Genomic DNA, 20,101 nt, shown 5'->3' on the forward strand with positions numbered 1-20,101 from the left:
ATTGTCAGTTGATAACAACACGAGCACATCTCAACATGAATATTTGAATTGTAGGGTCCGTCCGACCACAAGCACAATACATGTTCTACATGAAAATCCAAATAGTTATAACATTTTAAATACTTAAAGAATCTAGGACAAGAAAAGGCCAACTTAGAGCAGACATTGAGGAATAATAGTGCAAAACTTTTTCCAAGCCGCAAGCAATTCTTCAAAGGTACGAGAGTGGCTCATTCACTGACCGACCCTGATGGTTGGATCAAGCCAGGATGAAGAAATGAAATGTGTGCTTGTTTCTACTTTCTAGTTTTACTATCAGCCTTGTCCCTCTCCCGGTTGTTGTACAATCTCTCCAACATTCGTTTCGCCTCGCACGACGGGAAATTGCTAAGATCGTAATAGTGTGGGGCTATGTCAATCAACCTGAACATCAAACAAACAGAAAAAGTAACAGAAATTTAGACATATTTCAAAATTGAACATAGTTTCCAGCACAAAATGCTAGATCACAGAAGACAGAAAAGTGCAAGAGATATGTTGAACACTGCTGTCAGATCCTAAGAAAATATTAACTCTTATTTCAACACGACTTGTAGCTGATAAATACGGCAACACGACTTGTACTGATAAATATCTAACAGAATTTCATATGCCAAGAACTTACCACTCTCCCTTAATGTCGGTTACTGTGCGAATAAAGTTCCTGCTGGTCAAAACATACTCATTGTATATGGCCCATTCAGGCTTAGTGATCCAGGCAGGTTGATGGATGAAGATGAACAACCTGGAATTACAACACAATAAATAAGAAATTCATTATTTAGAAAAACAAAAAAAAAAGGAGAATACGAGGAAAGCACAAACAAGAACCTGATTGTCCTTGACTGTCAGATAATGTCCAGTCCTCTCTAGATGAGCTACCTGCATGAAGTACCCTGCAAGCATCGCTTTTCGGATGTTGATGTAATAATCTCGGCTGTTGAAGTCTGTGCTGCATAACTTCATGTTGAACCTAGCCATGATGCGCACAAGCTGCTGCCTCACATTGTCTGCAGCCTTCATAGTCCTATGGTTTATAAAATTCTCATAACACCATGAAGAATCCTCGCCTGCACAAAGTAAGTCAATTTCAGAAAAGATTGCTACATCGCATATGATGAAATTGGTTCTGATGTGTATTATGAACTCACCGTTTTGCTTGTACGCATGATATACATTCAAAAGCGTGAGGTGATCTCCATCAATGTGACCAAACCGTGCTTTAGCTTCATCTGCAGCTTTCTGAGCCTCCCTAGGCCGGAGAAAGCAATTGGGTACTAGAAATAGAATTTGTTATCACAGAGGAGGCCCACTGAAGGTCAGCATATGCATGGAGTCGAGACGAAACTGCTTCATAAGAAACTATCTGAGAAATTGAAACTATCTAGATTGTCCTGAAAGACTGGTTAAGAAACCATGCTAAATTGATCATTAGATCATAAAGCATGATCAATTGCGCACCAGTCTTGTCCAAGGAATCATAAGCCATCATAGGCATACTCTACATATCTCACATGAGTTATGATGATACTTTAACCACGCACTACAACTTAAGGCGAAGCATGCAATGTTTTCAAACTAAAATGCTGCTACGATATTTTGCAATGGCGACTGAAGCTTGGAGACCAACAAGGCAAAATGTGCATTGTTTGCAAACTAAAATGCTACTTTGATATTTTATTACAATGGCAATTGCCGCTTGCAGACCAATGCTATGACGTGACACTTTATGATAATTTTTTCCCTAAAGAAATGTGGATATTTGAGATACTGAATTGAGTTACAAAATGATATTTTACCATAAGTCTAAATAATATACTATGATATTTTGCAATGACTTCTGCATCTTGCAGACTAACAATGCTATGAAAACATACTCGTATGAGATTTTTTTAACCAAACGTGAAAAAAAAAATGAGGCTATAAAACCACCAAATGATACTCACTAGAAATCTAAATCATAAAAGAGGGGCAAAGAACACAAATATTAAACAGCCAAAAAAAAAAAAAAGAAAGAAAGAAAGAGATATTTATTTGTTCACCTGAGAGCATTGCAGATATTGAGAGAATTTCATTGGAGCAGTTGAACTCTGGACTAACAACCAACATCTTAGCCATCTGAGGGTCTAAGGGAAACTCGCTCATAATCTCACCTAGCTTAGTTAAATTTCCATCGTCATCAAGAGCACCAAGATAGTTTAAGACCTCGAGTGCTCGCATCAACGTTTCAGGAGCAGGAGGATCCATAAAGTCAAAATGCACTAGATCATCAATTCCCAGTTTCTTCAAGGTAAGAACTGTATTTGCTAAATTAGACCGGAGAATCTCTGGATATGTTTGTTCTTGTAAGTCACCTTTGAAGCTTTTCTCAGTGTATAGTCTGAAACATTTCCCAGGTTGTGTTCTACCGGCACGCCCTGCCCTTTGATGTGCACTAGCCTTTGATATTGGAGAGATAAGCAAAGACTCTACACGTATCCGTGGGTTATACACCTTTTGTTTAGAGAACCCAGGATCGATCACATAAACAATGCCATCAATAGTCAATGATGTTTCTGCAATGTTTGTTGACACCACAATCTTCCTTCCAGGTGGCCCACCTTCCTCCAGCGGTGCTGGTGCAGGCTCAAATATCTTCTGCTGCATCAGAGGGGGTAGGGTGGAATACAAAGGCACCGCTTTCACAGGTCCAACTTGGTCACCCAAATTATTAATCTCTTTTGTTATTTTCCTACATGCATCTTCTATTTCTTCCTCTCCAGTAAGAAAAACAAGTATGTCACCCTGAGGTTCACACATGTGTATCTGTACAACAGTGCGAATAGCAGCTTCCAAGTAATCTCTTTCAGGATCCTGTGTGTAAAAAATTTCCACTGGATGCAACCTGCCAGGTACCTTCATTAAAGGTGCCCCATTAAAATAACCCTGGAACTTCTCAGCCTCGAGGGTAGCACTCATTACCACTAACTTCAAATCCGATCTATTTTTCAATACTTCTTTCAGAAGCCCAAACAGCACATCTGTTGCCAACGTTCGCTCGTGAGCCTCATCTAGAACTATCACCTTATATCTCTCCAATAGTGGATCAGCCATTGCTTCTCTTAAAAGCATACCATCTGTTAAGTACCTGGCAATACAAATAATACCAGTATGTGCACATTAGAATTACAAAATGATGGGATGAAGGTGTTGACCTCTGATAAATATCATGCATATCTACAAATTGAATGGATGCAGAATTATAAACCATCAATCTCCCAGCATATCATGCTAGGTATGAAAGCATCAACATATCAAAACACATTTACTACCAAAGCAAGGCCAGAACTGCCTTAGTTTTGCACGTATTTTATTGGCTTAATAGCATTGCTTATTGCCAAGGAAGTAGATAATGAATGAAATAAAAAATACCAAACTAGTTGAAATCACAGAGACCATGTATCACTAGAGCTAGCAGAAGCCATCAACTTACTTCAGTGTAGTCTTGTGACTACTGCAATCTTCAAACCGAATGCTATAACCGACTTCTTCTCCTATTGTTACATCCATCTCCTCTGCAACTCTACGAGAAACGGACATTGCAGCAACTCGTCGAGGTTGAGTGCAAGCAACCATTAACCGCTTGCCTACATCCTCATATTCCAAAACAAATTGGGGAATCTGTTCAACGACAAAAATATGGTGCATCATGTAAGCGAATCCAAATTAATAGAAACAATACAAAATAAATAGCAGTAGATGCGTCTCAAATAGAAATCACTGCAAAAACAACTAACATTAAAACTAAACCCAAAGAATGTTGAGAATGTAGAATAATCACCAAATTTCCCGATTAAGTCACAGAAACCAAAATAGAATGCACTTTTACTAGCTGCTGCTATGCATGGAGAGTTGTCTCCATACTTGTCTCGAGGGACACAAATTAAATATTGGTATTGGTTACAAAAGAGTATGAAGGAAAACATTTTTCAAAAAGAGTGGGATTCAATTTGGTAGCTACATCCAAACTTGACCAGTAGGTGTGTTATAGTATAACCTGATCAAGAAAAGTTGTTCTTCGTCAGCCAAATAAGGCAATTTTATTCATGCATCATATTCCTCAACTACTTGACTCATCACTTCTTAAGGATTAAATATTTATGTGGCTACTTCTAATAACTAATAAAGAGAACAAATTTCTAAACAACAATAAAATATTGTAACAAATTCTAGATAAAATAAACGAATAACCTGTCGTTGAGGAAAAAAAGGGGATAATATTTTGAAAGGATGATTCGAATATGCCTATTTTTTTTCATAGTATCATCCGTGAATATAACTGGATCGCCAAACAGTGAAGTAACGAACCTGAGTTGTTTTACCACTGCCAGTCTCTCCGACCAAAATCACAGTCTGGTTAGCCTTCAACACCTGCAGGAACTCATCTTTCTGCTGCCAAACAGGTAGGGCCTTCCTCTTCTCCAATATCTCGTAGTATCTCGTTGAGTAGGGCCGTCCGTTCCACCGGTTGATCCCAGAGGGCACCGCCGGCGGCTTGAAGGAAAAAGAACCGTTGACCTTGGAAAGCTTTGCCGATACGGATGTCTCATCCACGACGTCGAATAGGCTCACCTTCCGCTTCCTCTCCGTCGACATTGCAAGCTCCTGCTCTGCCAATCGAACCCAGAAACCCTAGAAGAAGACTGAGAATCACTCCTGCCGCCTCCTCGCCGTCGGCAATCTGAGCTCCGGAAGGAGCGAGGGCGAATCGGAGAGCAGGGTTTTGAGATGGAAACCCTAGACTTCGGAGCCCAACAGCCGACAGATCGCGAACCTTCGTGGAAGAGATTTGAAGATCTCTTGAACCTTGCGTGCACTTAAATACCTGAAATGGTTTGAAATCACAATAAGGCCCTTACGATTTGAAATGACGTAATATATAATTTAATATTTTTCCAAATTTTATAAAATAACTATTTTCATTATAAACTTGAAAAAATACATAAAATGAATACTCATGCTATTTTTTATTCAAAAAAATTACTTTTAACCTAGAATTATTATAACAGTGAGGATCAAAATTATTAGAATATGTCGTAAAATTATTATAAATAATTTTAAATAAAATTAATTTTAATATTAATCAAAACTATTTTAATGATATTAGTTAAAAAATTTTATTTTTATTTTTCAACTTAATACTACAATATAAAATAGTTTAATTAAAATTACTTATAGAGTTATAATAATTTTGACTAAAATTATTATGATAATATTAGAATAAAATTATTCTTTTTGACAACAGAAGAGAAAATAAGAAACACCTATTTAGATTTTATCCGATTAAATTTTTTTGAAGAATAAAATAAATCTAAAGAACATTATTTAAATATTTGTGAAACATAAAGATCTAGAACCAATTGAAATGTCATGGATAGTCCAAAGTTAAGGCCGACTAAATTTAAAGACATTTTGTATCATTAAATTTATATTTTGGTTAAAATGGATTGAGATATCCATTAATCTTCATTTTCATATGCATAAGACAAATTAATCAAAACTAATTATCTAAAATTAGATTAAAAAAACTTAAACATCATCTTTTTTTAATCATATTTTTAATTTTTTTAAACCGATTAATTCTGAATGCCCACGCTTGATGCCCTCGCTCATTGGATGCCGAACACCGAATAATTCCAACACGGCATGTGATCCGGTGCGGACCCCACCAGCCGTACCCGCCCCGCTACCCAACACCCGGCCGCGCCGCGGCTACTTGCAGCCTTCCGCCAGCTGGAGGGCCCCACTACCACCTCGCTCCCAAACAAAAAAAAAATAAAGAAAATCAGAATTTTAATGTCATTTGGTGCAATTTCTAAAACTTTATTGCCCAGAAAAAAAGACGACGCCAGCAAAACCACCAACCACCACCACCACCACCACCGACTGCTACTGCTCGGAATCAAAGAGGACGGCGACAAGGACTCGAGATCGACGGCCACGGGCGACGGATCCGTCGATTATTTCGACGACGAAGACGAAAGCACGAGCGACAACGACGACGAAGAACGGACGCCGCCTCACCCTCAGATCTGGCCGCAGTCGGCGACGACGACGGGCTTCTTGGTGGCGCCGCTCTGCGACCCCACCGCCTCGATCGCCTTCACCACGTCCAACCCCTCCACCACGCGGCCGAACACCACGTGCTTCCCGTCCAGCCACGACGTCTGCGCCGTGCAGATGAAGAACTGCGACCCGTTGGTGTTAGCGCCGGAGTTGGCCATCGACAGCACCCCCGGCCCCGTGTGCTTCTTCACGAAGTTCTCGTCCGCGAACTTCTCGCCGTAGATCGACTCGCCGCCGGTGCCGTTGCCGCGGGTGAAGTCGCCGCCCTGGCACATGAACCCCGGGATCACGCGGTGGAAGCTCGAGCCCTTGTAGTGGAGCGGCTTCCCGGAGCGGCCGACGCCCTTCTCGCCCGTGCACAGCGCCCGGAAGTTCTCCGCCGTCCGTGGAACCACGTCCGCGTACAGCTCCATCACGATCCTCCCCGTCGGAGCGCCGCCGACGGTCATGTCGAAGAAGACTCGAGGGTTGGAGGCCATCTGCGATCGAACTAGGGTTTCAGCTACTATTCTCCGATCTGATCCCGCTCCGACTGCTTGGTCTGCTCAAATCTTTCCGACGGGTATAAATCGAGGAGAAAACGAGATATGTAGTTGAGGTGGACGCGTGTCGTGATCTGAGAAGGAATGGAGTTTGATTAACCGGAGGTGAGGTCAGAATGAACTGGAGTTGGGTTACGCGCATGTGCTGTCCTGATCTGGAGACGCGACTCGTGGGAAGGCAGCACGTGACCGTAGGCCCAGGTGGAGATGGTTGCACGCGTGCTGCGTGCCAAGAGAGCAGCGGTAGAGGTGGCGCATCAAATTCATAAATCCCACACAGGGATTTTTTTTAAAAAAAAATAAGAAGATATAATAAATAAATAAATTAAAAGCAAAATCGTCGCCTGAGAGATTCGAACTCTCGCGGGGAAACCCCATGTACTTAGCAGGCACACGCCTTAACCACTCGGCCAAAGCGACACTTGTTGAATTCGGTAGGTGTATATATGATCACATTTAGTTTATTACACCTCTACTATTTAACCAATGGAATGAATAATTAAGGTTGTGGGTAAATTTCCAATTTTTTAAAGCTTGCTTTTGTTGAGAAACGTCACTCAAACAATCTTGTGGATGTGGACTTTAACTCGAACTACAACTAATAAACATTGTGTAGAAACTTGTTTTTAAAATTGACTAGCTATTTGTTTATGAATTTAGGTATGATGTGGCAGTAAGTAATAGAGTATTTTTTTTAATTATTAAAGTTAAAAATCACACAGTGTATGATGATTGGACTGTCCATCCCTCTTATGTGGAAGAAGAAGATTCTCGTGATCAACTATAATTTCTCGATTTATTTCTCCATAGATAATTGTAAAATCGATCGTGTGAGTTTGTTAGGATGGTAAATTTTTTTTTTTTACTGAAAAATATCCTATAATACACTTTTTTTCGTGGTTAAATAGTTGGAAATTTCTTCATTTTCTTACTCTTGGAACAGGAAGGCTTCAACTCATGAATATATATTCGTTACCATTTTTCCATTCTAAATATTCAAGGTCAAAGTTTGACTACCTCAATATTTTGCCTAATAATCAAAGTTGAATTTGGCAACGTATACACACTTCGGTAGAAGACAAGTGTTAAACCATTTTTTGTTTAAAGTTGAATATTCAATACTTCATGAGTTTTTGAGGTTTTTTTCTAGTTGATCGTGACTAGACTAATTAAAATAGATAAGACTTAGGGATAATAATTGTAAATGTGAAAATTAGGGGTTGTTTTCAAAAATTCTAGCGTGTATTAAAAATTTCAGGGCGTATTTTTGATAATTATATAATTATAAGAAGCATACTAAAAGAAAAAAAAACTATGAGGTCTATAATAAAAATGTTCCCAAAGTCGCATGATATAACAGAGCAGTCATGATCACAGTCAAACGATGAGGAGCGAAGGTCAAGGCCACTGCTTCCTCCTCATTTAATCGAGCAACGTTGTCCTCTTGGCGCGTGCGAACGGATCCAATTCCGCCATTTCTTCCTCTGTTGGAAGTCCGTGGAAGAAGAGTGTCACAGGAAGGCTAACTTCTTTGACTCACCTTCTTTGTCTTCTTCCTTCCTCGCTTCTGTCGCTTGCTTTCTGATCACTTCATCGTCTCCTTCCTTGTCTCCCTTTTCCTTCTCCCTCTTCCTCCCCTTTCACACCTCGTCAGACTCTCCTCGAGTTGTATTTAAGGATTTCTCGCATGGAGTCGTTATTATTATTCTAGCGTCCATGGCGTGCTTTAGTTGCTTCAGGAGGAGGTCTAGCGGCGGCGCGGCCGCCCCCTCCGCCTTCTCCGGAAGCGCCAGGACCGGGACGAGCAGCAGCGGCGGCGACGGAAAGGGCTCCGCAGTCTCGTCGGCGTCGGCGGCGTCGCAGAGGAGCATCCCGGACTTGTACGAGAAGCGAGCGCACAAGCTCCGGGCTTTCGACTTCGACGAGCTCCGCAACGCCACCAACGACTTCAGCAGGATGAACAAGATCGGCGAGGGCGGATTCGGAAGCGTCTACAAAGGCTTCCTCCGTTCGCCGGACGGCGACGGCGCCCGGACCCCCGTCGCCATCAAAAAGCTCAACCAAAAGGGCATGCAGGTTCATACACCCACACACACCCACCTCCTTTAAACCGTAAACCATTATTTGAGCTCAACCACATGAATCGAATTGCTCAGGGACACAAGCAATGGCAAGCGGAGGTGCAGTTCCTCGCAGTGTTCGAGCACCCAAACCTCGTGAAACTGCTGGGGTACTGCGCCAAGGACAGCGAGCGGGGGATCGAGAGGCTCCTGGTGTACGAGTTCATGCCCAACAAGAGCTTGGAAGACCACCTGTTCAGCAGAGCTCACCCTGCCCTTCCATGGCGTCTGAGGCTGCAGATCGCCCTGGGCGTGGCGCGAGGCTTGGCGTATCTCCACGGCGGAGAAGTTCAGGTGATCTACCGCGATTTCAAAGCGTCGAATGTGCTGCTGGACCAGGAGTTCCGGCCCAAACTGTCGGATTTTGGGCTGGCGAGGGAGGGGCCCACGGCGGGCCGCACTCACGTGACCACCGCGGTATGTCACGTGTACGATAAAACGTTTTATCGAATGCTGAATGGGTTTATGATCAGATTTGGACGATATTGTGTTTCGATAGGTCGTGGGCACTTATGGATACGCAGCACCGGACTACATAGAGACGGGTCATCTCACGACCAAGAGCGATGTTTGGAGTTTCGGAGTCGTCCTCTACGAAATCCTCACCGGTAGACGATCACTAGAGCGAAATCATCCTTCGAACGAGCGAAAGTTGTTGGATTGGGTAAGACAATTCCCTGTGGATACCAAGAAGTTTATCATGATCATGGATCCGAAATTGAAAGGTGTTTTTTCTCTTGATGCTGCGCGGAGAATAGCTAAGTTGGCCGATAAATGCCTTAGTAAGAACCCTAAAGAACGTCCGACAATGAATGAAGTTGTTGAGTGCTTGGAGAGTGCCATGCAAATGGAGCCAAAGAATAGAGGAGGCAACAATTTGCAAATGTAATTGAGAGTTTGATGAATAGAAACCTAGGCATCATTTTTTTTTCTTTAAACATTTATAAAAAATATTCCATTGGAATTTAATTAATTTTGGTATATTTATTATATTAATTATGATAAAATTCATGTGCTATTATCTAATATTATACCAATAAAATCTTATCGATGTATTTAAATAAATTATAGAAAGAGGAAATTATTATCAAATAGACCCTGAACTCGGCCAGACTCGTTAACGACGATTCCATCGAATCGGACGAGTTGAGTCGACTCGGACGAGTCCAGTCTTTATATATACGCTGGAAGGCTCGCGAATTGCAAACCTCACGGGTGCCCTAACTCCGGCTTCTACCGTGGCGATCCTTCGTCGGAGCCGTTGATCGCCGGCTGTCTTCGGCCTTCCAGCAGTCCTAGAAGAGGTACCTTCCTATCTCACTGCTCTTTCTCGTCTCCTCTCTTTCTCGCTGTGAAATTTCCCGATCGGATCGAGCGACCTCTCTGTTCTTCCTCTTTCGCTTGTTTCGTCTCCATTATACTTAAGGATTGAACTAGTCGATTACGAAGGGGAGATGTAATGTGCTCCCTGTTCTAGCTGGTGATTTTTTTCACTTTGGCCTTCTGTGTTTCCTTCTTGTTATTCATGTGATTATGACGCAAGATGTAATTTTCTCCCTAGATAGATTTAGGGCATGTTCTCTGTGCATAATGATTCTTGCTGTGACTGTGAGTTGATCCATTTGATTCCTTGCGATTTTACTTCCCTCTCCTCGATCTCTTTCCCTACCGGTGACAATTACGAGCTTGCGAGCTTAGCACCACCTGAAAACTTGAATAGATCAGTCATGATTTTGTTAGAATCCAAAATTTTCCAGGTTTTATCCGGACATTCAAGTGCAAAAGGTAATTATAGAGTTATTTTGGCCCATTAAGTGATTCCTAAGCTTGGTCATGGATCCTAAACACTTCGTTTGCTGTTGTTTGGTTGGCGATGAACATTCTGCAACAAGATTAAAATGCGTAGTAAAATTTGGTATTAATTTGGCACATTTATTATCCTGTCAACTCACTGGTTATTGAAGATCCACCTTGTGCCAAAAAAACATGTTGCAGCCGAATGCTTCTATCAAGGAATAAATAGCCTTAAAGAACCTTTTTCCCCAACTGAGCCAGTAGAAGATGTACATTGATCTTGCAGTTGTGGTTGAACCATGTGGGCCATTCTAGTTATATTTAGGTACTCGTTAATGTAATTTTCATGAGTTTGCAAAAATTATCTTTTAAGTTTCTTTGTTGAAAGCTAATATGGCCAATGTTCTTACACAGAAGAATAATAAGAATCATAGATTATGATATGGAAGCAAGATGTTTAATAGACATGATGACTTTTCAGCTTTCTTTTTGTTTCCATGTTTATAATTTTACTCCTTGAGTTAAGCAAATGAAAGGGAACACAGGTACTAGTCTTCTAATCTTGATTGTTTAAGTTGGTAAAGGAATTCACACTAGTGAATTTTGTTATTGACATATTTATTATTTAATATATCTAACAACACGAGCCATTTTTGTGCTATTAGATTGATGATATCTATATGCTTGATACCTATGCTTGGAACTGCCCATTTTTTTTATAGAGAAAACAGGTTTATCCTGCAAACAATTGAACTTCATCAGCATCACAAGTTACATATGTTGCATCCTTATGTGTGCAGCTTGGACTTGTATCAATTATACCGATGAACAAGACAGCTGAGCGGTGGTAATTGTAGGCAATAGTTCATGTTACAGACATCATGTGCATATTTCTGTTCCTTTATCTAATCAAAGTTTAAAGATAGTTTTTAACATGATACTGCATACCACATTGCCGATCAACACACATGAAGCACATTGCAGTCATGTTTAACCCATAATTAGGTTGGATTGAGACCCTATACTGGTACTTAGATGAAGCATTGTGTACAGTCTGCTGTTTTTCAACAATTTCTTATCTGTGTTGACTTTTCGTGTTTGTATAAGTTCTTATCCTAGATTGCTATGATAATTCTCTCTCTTGAATTCAGAAATGGGGGAATCATTTACAATACAGTTAAGCTCAAAGTTAATCGACCAAATAGCTAATGGTGAAACCAAAGTGAAGAAAAGAGTCAAGAAACCCAAACCAAAGATTCCAGTAGAACTGCCACCAACTGAGAAGAATGTCAAGCCTGCTCCCACCACCACGCAGACAAGTAGCCCAATCGGGGGATGGCCCCTTCCCCCTGTGTTCATACCAGCGCCACCTCCTCCTCCGACTTCACCTACAATCTCAGAACTAGAAGCTATCCGCTCCGTCCTCCAAGAGAGCGATAAAACGGTGGAGAAACTGGAAAAACAGGAAAACAAGATGATTCAGGAGCTGAATCAGAGAGCAAAAGAACTCCGAGACAAGGAGTTCAAACTCCCCTACCAAAACCCTACCATCTGCACAGCTGAGAGAGGTGCTTGCCTGAGCTGCTACCAGGAACATGCCAAGGATCCTCTAAAATGTGCACAAGCGGTGAGAAACTTTGCAGATTGTGTGCGTCAGACTAGGATTCAGGTCAGTTCAGTTAAAAAATAAGAGGTATTTGAGGCTTTCATTTTACATGAACCATAGTTTGGTTTAGTGGTGCGTTGAGATTCAATAACCATGGCCCTGTTTTTGGGACATCATTGCAAATCCCTTTATGTTCGAAATTTTCTGCATCAGTGTTATTGCATAACATTGCAGTGACATGAAAATTTGTTAGCGATACAATTGGATATACACTTTTTCTGGGCTGATGACATTGTGTTAATCTTTAAACGATAAGATTGCTATGTAGGGTTGTAAAGGAGTCGAGCCAAGTTTGATGATGTTTAAGCTTCTTTGTTTCAAAAATGCACACAATGCGAAAAAAACAGCCTCGACTAGTCCAGATTAAAAATGATGCAGCTTCTACATTGTATGTTGCAGCTTCTTTTCCTTCATTTGCTCTTGGAATCACCACTGAATGAAGCTTTGCATTCCCAATTTGGATCAAAGATCCTCTCTATTTTGTTTTCACTTCAGTGCCTAGTACTTTTCCTTGATTTGCTGGCCATGTATTCGTTCAATCCGCGGCCAACCTGAACGATCCTTGTGTTCTTCCTCCACTCTTCCTCATTCGCCACCTTCCTGACATAATCCATTAGCTGCTCCGTGTCATCGTCGCAAACTCCAGCCACGACCAAGTCCCAGGTCTCCACATGAGGAGCCACTCCATGCTTCAGCGTTGCTTCCATGACCCTGCAAGCCTCCTCCACCTTCCCCACGCTGCAGAGCCCCTTGACCAAAGCATGCGCCACCGAGAAGTGGGGCACGAGCTCCTTCCTCAGCATCAGCTCCAAGTACGCGAGGCCCTGATCGTACAGCCCTCGGGCGCACAATCCGTGGATCAGAGTCGAATAGGATACGAGATTCGGAAAGCATCCGTTGTCAGGCATATCCTCGAGCACCTTGCATGCGTCGAGTGGTCTTCCTTGGCGACAAAGACCGATGATGAGGGTGTTATAGTGGACGATGTCCGGGTTGCAGCCACGGACCTTCATGCGGCAGAGGAGTTTGTAAGCCTCACGGAGGCGCTTCTTGCGGCAGAGGCTGTTGAGGAGGGTGGTGTAGGTGAGGCCATCGGGGGTGTAGCCTTTGTTGAGCATATCGTCGAGCAGGTTGCAGGCGGTGCCGACCTGGCTCTTCCGGCACAGCGCCTGCATCAGGATCCGGTAGGTGGTGGTGTCGGGGGCGAGGTCGAGGGCGAAGATGCGGTTGAAGAGGGAGTAGGCGACGGCGACGTTGCCGGCGCGGGCGAAGGCGTGGATGAGGACATTGTGAGCGCGGACGGAGTGGGGGACGCCGAAGGAAGGGGAGGATTTCAGGAGGGAGAGGGCGGAGGGGAGCGAGGACGGGTGGGCTGCGAGGGCGGAGAGGAGGCGGCGGAAGAGCTTGGGACGCGGAGGGGCTGAGGGGGAGGGGGAGGAGACGAGGCGCCGGAAGGTGTAGAGGGCGAGGTCGGGGCGGCCGAGGCGGGAAAAAGTGAGGAAGAGGGAGGAGAGAAGCGCGGGGGAAGGGGAAGGAAATCGGCGGAGAAGGGAGGAGGCGGCGGAAAAGTGGCCGCCGCGGGCGAGCTTGAGGATGAGGGAGTGGAGAGAGGATGGGCGGAGCGGGAGGTCGGGGCGGATGGAGGAGGCGACGTCGAAGATCTCCTTGGCGAGTAGGGGATCCGACTGTGCAGCGATCAGTTTGTGGATCCTCGCCGGAGATCCGATCGATGGCATCGGTGGATGGCCGGAGGAAGCGGTGGGTGTGGCGGAGAAGGCACGACGGACGAAGTTGGAAGAGAACAAAAATGGACGAACCATTTCATCCCCAAAGGACGTTTTGGATCTTAATTTAGTGAATATATATATATACAGGATGATATCTTGCGTGATGAGTTTACGTGACTCGTGCGCGACAGCCGACGTGGAGAAGAATGTTTAGCTGTTCGCACGCGATTTTCTACGTAATGTGAGCGATAGGGATCCATCGTTCATCACGCAATCACGTGTCAGATCTGACGGTTAGAGGAATGCTATGCTGCACCCCCGCTGCTGCCGGCTCCAACGCCCCGCCGCGTCGTCCGACTACCGCCGATCGCCGGCTCAGGCGCGATTGACGCGCCGCTCGTCGGCGCTTCGATCGATGTCGGATTCCAACCGAATTGTGGTCGGAATCCGATGTAATTTGGCTGGTCGGTCAATCTCCGATCGTGATTTGGTCGAAATTCGGTGCACGCCACTGTCGGCCGCTTTTCCGGTCTAAATTGTGTCGGATTCCATCCACAATCCGTCTGGAATCCGACGTCGATCGAAGTTCCGGCGAGCGGCGCGTCGATCGTGCCTGAAGGTGGCGGCAACGACGGAAGGTCAACGGTGTCGCTCATAGGGCCGCGCACTAAAGACGCGCAGAAAAGAATGTTTAGCTAGCGTTTACACAAGGGAATGGACCAGTAAGGATAATTTCGTCAATTTACTCGGACAAAGTATATCAATTTATTTGGTAAATTTTAAAGTACAGTAGCCCTTTCACTGAATATCTCAAACTTTGAGTGGGTTAACTGATAAAAATGCAGAGGAAACACCCCATGCATAGCATACGGTTCGAGACGACGAGCCCAAGTAAACAAAGCGATCGCCGGGCGGCGCGCAATGAATGCGCCGAGATGAATCCAATCCAAACCGCTCGATCGATCGCCGCGAAAAGTATATGAAATTTATCCATGTATTTTTCTTCTTCTCCGACGTGAAGTGAAGGAGAAGGCAAGAGTGGGGGCTCCGCCACGTAAAGGCACCGGGTTTTCCGGCCAAAAGGACAGCCCAACTCACGGCCGGATCGCCGCCACGTACTCCGCCTCCTGGTCGTCGCTGGGTCAGGACGACCGATGAGACTTTTCTTGGCTTTTTTAAATTTCAATTCCCCTGTTCATGCCATCGTTTTCTACTTCCTGGGAGCAATGATGAGACAAGTGAGAGACTTTACTCTCTTCCTTTCGCAATTCCACGGGGAGTTAAATGAATAGGGACCGGAGAAGGTGGACCGAAATAATGGCAGAATCGAGATCGAGGTCGCTGCCGTAGCCGTCTCCATGGCGGCGTTGCAGCAGACTCTGGTTTCGGAATTCAAAACGAGCAGGAGAAGATAAAGAGAGAGGGAGGGAGGCGAGTGGTCCACTTCCTCTGCTGCTTAATTCTTCTGCATGCTTGAAAACAGGCGGAGAACATCACGGCGGCGGTGGCAGTGGAGATCATTCTTCTTCGTTGCTTTTTGATCTACCATGGTCGTCAGAGGAGATTAGGGAGAGGGTTGGATGGATTAGGAGGTATAATTGAGGCGGAGGAGTAGTGGGATATGGCAGGATTCTTCCTCGGAGGCGGCGGGCAGCCACCGCGGGAGGAGGCAGGGGGTTCTGAGGGTGGATTCTTTCTTTACACCGGCGGGGGCCGCGGCGGCGAGTACGGTGCTGCGCGCGGATTCGAGCTGTGGCAGAAGGAGCTGCATCGCCACCAGTTTTACTCCGGCGCAGGAGGGTTCTCTGACGACGGAGCGGCGCAGCAGCCGCGGGCGACGCGTGGTGGCCTGGTGGGCGGCGGGATGAGCTGCCAGGACTGCGGCAACCAGGCGAAGAAGGACTGCGCGCACCTCCGGTGCCGCACCTGCTGCAAGAGCCACGGCTTCCCCTGCCCCACCCACGTCAAGAGCACTTGGGTCCCCGCCGCGAAGCGGCGGGAGCGCCAGCATCAGCTGGCCACCGCCGTCGCAGAGGCCGAAGCCCGCTCGCAGCGCGGCGCTTCCGCCGGCAGCGAGGGCGGCGCGGAGACTTCCAAGCGGCCGCGCGAGGTCTCGACGACCTGCTTCCCGGCGGAGGTGAGCGCGCCGGCAGTGTTCCGCTGCGTGCGGGTCAGCCACGTGGAAGACGCCGACGACGCGTACGCCTACCATGCGGCGGTCAGCATCGGCGGGCACGTCTTCAAGGGCCTGCTCTACGACCACGGCCCCGCTGAAGCGGACGCAACAGACTACCCTGCCGCCGCCTCCCTCTCCGGCGCCGGCGACCAAATCATCGACACCGCTCCCGTCACAACCTCCGGCGACCGCCTTCTCGACGCCTACCCGACCCCGCTGAGCGCATTCGTGGCCGGCACCCAATGCTTCTCCAATCAACACACTCCCTGAGCACGTACGTAGCAGGTCATCTTCTTCTTCTTCTTCTTCTTCGATCTTCGGATTAATAATTTCTTCTCTCAAATTAATTTCATGATCTTTCTCATCGTTCGATCTGGACAACCTTCATTATTTTGTGTCTTTTTGACATTTTTGGGCAGTGTGTCTTTTTGTTCCCGAGATTGAAGGCACAATTTACGGGATTCCCGGGATCTACATGATTCATGCTTCTTCGTGTTTATGAAATCAACTCAAAACAATTAATTATTACTCAATAATATTTTCATTATTCAGAAATAAATATTTCGATCACTGCTAATTATCGATCATGTTCTTCATATATAGTAATAACCATACAAAGTTTTGCATGTTTGATCTTCAATGAAACTCTGTGATCGTAAAACAAAGTATTGCAAATTAATTAATATTTGGCTTTCATTCTTCATTCATTAAGCACTGCAAATTACAGGGGGAATTGCACTTGCGATTTTATGAATGTAATTTTATGATTTAGAAAATCTATTATTTTTAGCCAAAAGTGGATTTTTAGTTCTATCTTCAAAGGATACACATTTGATTATTTCAATTTTATAATAATTTGTCTCAAACAAAAATATTTAAAGTATAAATAATTTTCTAAGGATTGTCCATCTATCTCATTTGTTTGATTGATACATAAGACTTAATGAAAGTTCTCAAATTTAGTTCACTTAATTGAAATGTCCCACAGGATTTCAATTAAGTTAACTAGATACTTAAACAATATATTTGAGAATTTATGCACACTTTTAATATATAAATGTAGTATTGAGTTATTGATGAAAAGGAGATGAATTTAGTAAGGGCATGTTTACTTGAGAGGAAAGGATCTCAAATAGATTGATCGAGAGCAATTTGAAATATACTTTCATAGTTGGATGCTAGATGTAGAGGTCAAACAATTAATAGCATAAGAAAAATGTGAAATAGTTCTTAATGTTGAACACTATCATTAATTACTTGCCCTTGTTTACAAAATGACATAACGAAAGCGATGAATTTCAAACGCGAATTGATTTTTTTTAAATTTTTGTGACCATTTGCTAGTCTATTCAATGTTAGTTGAACGTTAAGATGGAACAAATCTTATTGATGACATAAATAATGATATTTATTGGGAAACAAGAGGAAGTGTGAACGCAACCTAGTCCAAGTTTATCTGATTAATCTTGGAGGTGGACACTTCTCCTTCTAATTCGCTCATGAGTACATCCGGAAATGGTCACAATAATACGTTGCCAATCGATTTTTGAAGTCTTCACTGTTCTTGTAAAATCATTCTAGCGCCGAAATGAGTACTCTAATTGCGAAGATAAACTCTTAGCTGTTGATCACAGGTTTTCCACCCCAATTAGAGGATCATTTTTTTTTTCCAAACTCTCTATATATAATATGTTCTAAATGAGATTTGAATCATAATTACCTAAAGAGCTCGTCCCACCTTTTATCATTGCACTATAGCTCTCAAGATTAAAATTTTATCTAATTGATAATTGAAACAGAAAGCATCTATTTTTAAAATTAATCTAGCAAAATTAATTATAAAATATAAATAATTATTTTAGTGTATTCATGAAAAAATTAATTTATATTTTAAATGTTTCACTTAGACAGCTGTATTAATTTAAATGTCAATATATGCCACTCTTTCAAAAATATATACATATGATCCACGTTATCACATATTCATTATATTAACATCTCTCTTTTATTAACACACTCATATTTATTTTAACATTAAAATTTACTATGGTAGATCTATCCATTCATTTATCTTTACTTTTATTTATATTAAATAAATACATTTTCAATTTTATTCTTATAATTCTATAATAATAATATTATTAAAATATATTTAATATTTAAAATTATTTCACCTCCTTTTACAAGTGTCATTTATTTAAAAATAAAATTTATTATAAATTTGAAACAAAGAAATATATAAAATACTAATTCACGAATTTGTTATTGTGTTGTATCCAAATAAAAATACATAATTTTTTTTTAAATTTACTCATTAACTGCATTTAAAAATTTAAATATTAATATATGTGTTCATAACATCCATTCATATCGTGTGAGGCATAATTGATTTAGTTACTATATGATAAATTTATTAAAATGAATAAAGATTGAATTTCGATGAAATCAAAATAATATTTTTTTATCATAATGATCAATTATAATTTTTTGATTTATTTTTTCATCCAATTTTATTTTTTTTATTGAAGTAATGTTTAAATATTATCACAATCATATATTAATATCAATGTAAGCGCTTTTATCCTACTAGTGGCACCACAAAATATTAATTTATTCAATGAGATTAATTGAGCGTGGAAAATTAAAATATAGCACAGCATTTTTCATTCCTTATGATTGTGAAATCTCACACCTCATTTTTTAAAATTAAAAAGTATTATTATTATTTACTAATATATGATTTTAAATATATTTTTATAGAAATAGCTGATAGCGACTTAACTCATCTAATAAGTTAAATTACTGCTGATATATTTTTACCAATTTTTTATTAAGATATATAGATAATTTTAATTGTGTCAAAATATTTAAAAACTATATTTTAAATTCTAGATTCTTTAGTACTGACAACTTTTTCAATATAATTAATACGATGTGATTTAAATTGTCACCTCTAATAATTAATAATTGGCGAAATGTTCTAAGTTGTTGATCTAACTGCCAATTTAAAGCTATGTTTGTTTAAGTAGATGACTTAATCAATATGTCATTATTATAATTAAGACATTTAACTCACATAAATAATAATAAAGTGAATGATTTTTGTTTCATTGATAGTAGTAAAATTAACAAGAATAATTAAGAGTACTAAAGTTTAAATTTTAATAGAGATAAATATTTTAAAAATTGACTTCTAAATAAATATTTTAGAAATTCACTTCTAAGTGTCTATAAATTAAAAAAATTCTTATTGAAAAAAATAATAAACATGTGTCAAAAAATCACTCCTTATTGAATTTAGTGACCGACCCCACCATCATCGAAAGGTGAAATGTGGAGGCAGACTCCTTATTGAATTTAGTTCACTTGATAGACATTTGAAAAATTAATGATACTAGGAACATTGTATCAGAAGTCATTTTACTTTTTAAATTTACTTAGTGGTCGAAATATCAACTGTACCATCAACTTGGATATCGATGAGAAAAAAATTTCAAATTGATTTAGGCAAATCAAAATTTAACCCTCAAAATTTAAAAATAAATATATAATTCATATAAAAGCGTATTGAAAATTTTAAATTAGTAGGTAAAACGATAAATTTTACATAATTTTAAAGGTAAAATATAATTTATAACAAGTTAAGAGGTGTAATGATAAAAGCTAAACTTTTTCTCTCTCTCTTATACTTCAAACCTTCAGGAAAAAGTAAATAGGGACGTAGTTTTCACATTTATTATTATTTATCTATTTATTTACTTTATTCAACGTTATTTAGTTTTTGGGTTCACGCGCTCCACGATAGCACGGGTACGCCTGAACCCCTGTAACGTATAACTCACCAAACACATTTCTCGTGCATTGAAGATCCAACACGTGTTACACAATTGGTTGACGTGTGCACAACAATGCTGTTGCCTGATATCCATCGT

General features: G+C 41.6%; 6 protein-coding genes and 1 non-coding gene across 7 annotated transcripts; 3 read left to right on the forward strand and 4 right to left on the reverse strand.

Moving 5' to 3' along the window:
• Positions 1 to 11: 11 nt before the first annotated feature.
• Positions 12 to 4,863, reverse strand: LOC141838710 (putative pre-mRNA-splicing factor ATP-dependent RNA helicase DEAH2). The gene is given in 8 exon segments (XM_074726266.1): positions 12 to 423; positions 665 to 747; positions 749 to 784; positions 871 to 1,109; positions 1,191 to 1,316; positions 2,082 to 3,166; positions 3,512 to 3,699; positions 4,387 to 4,863. Coding segments are annotated over 8 exon segments (2,172 nt in total). The 5' UTR covers positions 4,675 to 4,863; the 3' UTR covers positions 12 to 296.
• Positions 4,864 to 6,033: 1,170 nt separating this feature from the next.
• On the reverse strand, positions 6,034 to 6,690 carry LOC141838715 (peptidyl-prolyl cis-trans isomerase CYP19-2). The gene has a single exon (XM_074726272.1). It carries the CDS (start codon positions 6,621 to 6,623, stop codon positions 6,105 to 6,107), a length of 519 nt encoding a protein of 172 aa, XP_074582373.1. The 5' UTR covers positions 6,624 to 6,690; the 3' UTR covers positions 6,034 to 6,104.
• Positions 6,691 to 7,024: 334 nt separating this feature from the next.
• On the reverse strand, positions 7,025 to 7,106 carry TRNAS-GCU (transfer RNA serine (anticodon GCU)). The gene has a single exon. It is a non-coding gene; the product is annotated as a tRNA-Ser (tRNA).
• A 1,442-nt stretch (positions 7,107 to 8,548) lies between these two features.
• Positions 8,549 to 9,716, forward strand: LOC141838713 (putative serine/threonine-protein kinase PBL19). Its single transcript, XM_074726270.1, has 3 exons — positions 8,549 to 8,762; positions 8,843 to 9,223; positions 9,306 to 9,716. Exons 1-3 carry the CDS (start codon positions 8,643 to 8,645, stop codon positions 9,693 to 9,695), a joined length of 891 nt encoding a protein of 296 aa, XP_074582371.1. The 5' UTR covers positions 8,549 to 8,642; the 3' UTR covers positions 9,696 to 9,716.
• Positions 9,717 to 10,024: 308 nt separating this feature from the next.
• On the forward strand, positions 10,025 to 12,543 carry LOC141838714 (uncharacterized). The gene is made up of 2 exons (XM_074726271.1): positions 10,025 to 10,110; positions 11,752 to 12,543. The coding sequence occupies exon 2, from the start codon at positions 11,754 to 11,756 to the stop codon at positions 12,288 to 12,290; it is 537 nt and encodes a 178-aa protein (XP_074582372.1). The 5' UTR covers positions 10,025 to 10,110; positions 11,752 to 11,753; the 3' UTR covers positions 12,291 to 12,543.
• Positions 12,515 to 14,086, reverse strand: LOC141838712 (uncharacterized). The gene has a single exon (XM_074726268.1). It carries the CDS (start codon positions 14,084 to 14,086, stop codon positions 12,758 to 12,760), a length of 1,329 nt encoding a protein of 442 aa, XP_074582369.1. The 3' UTR covers positions 12,515 to 12,757.
• Positions 14,087 to 15,278: 1,192 nt separating this feature from the next.
• LOC141841820 (protein SHORT INTERNODES-like) lies at positions 15,279 to 16,728 on the forward strand. Its single transcript, XM_074730016.1, has one exon. The coding sequence runs from the start codon at positions 15,615 to 15,617 to the stop codon at positions 16,437 to 16,439; it is 825 nt and encodes a 274-aa protein (XP_074586117.1). The 5' UTR covers positions 15,279 to 15,614; the 3' UTR covers positions 16,440 to 16,728.
• Positions 16,729 to 20,101: the final 3,373 nt, after the last annotated feature.

The sequence above is a fragment of the Curcuma longa genome, chromosome 11 (assembly GCF_044706935.1).
Source record: "Curcuma longa cultivar G26 ecotype Majalengka, Jawa Barat chromosome 11, ITB_CL_G26_1.1, whole genome shotgun sequence".
Taxonomy (NCBI): Eukaryota; Viridiplantae; Streptophyta; class Magnoliopsida; order Zingiberales; family Zingiberaceae; genus Curcuma; species Curcuma longa.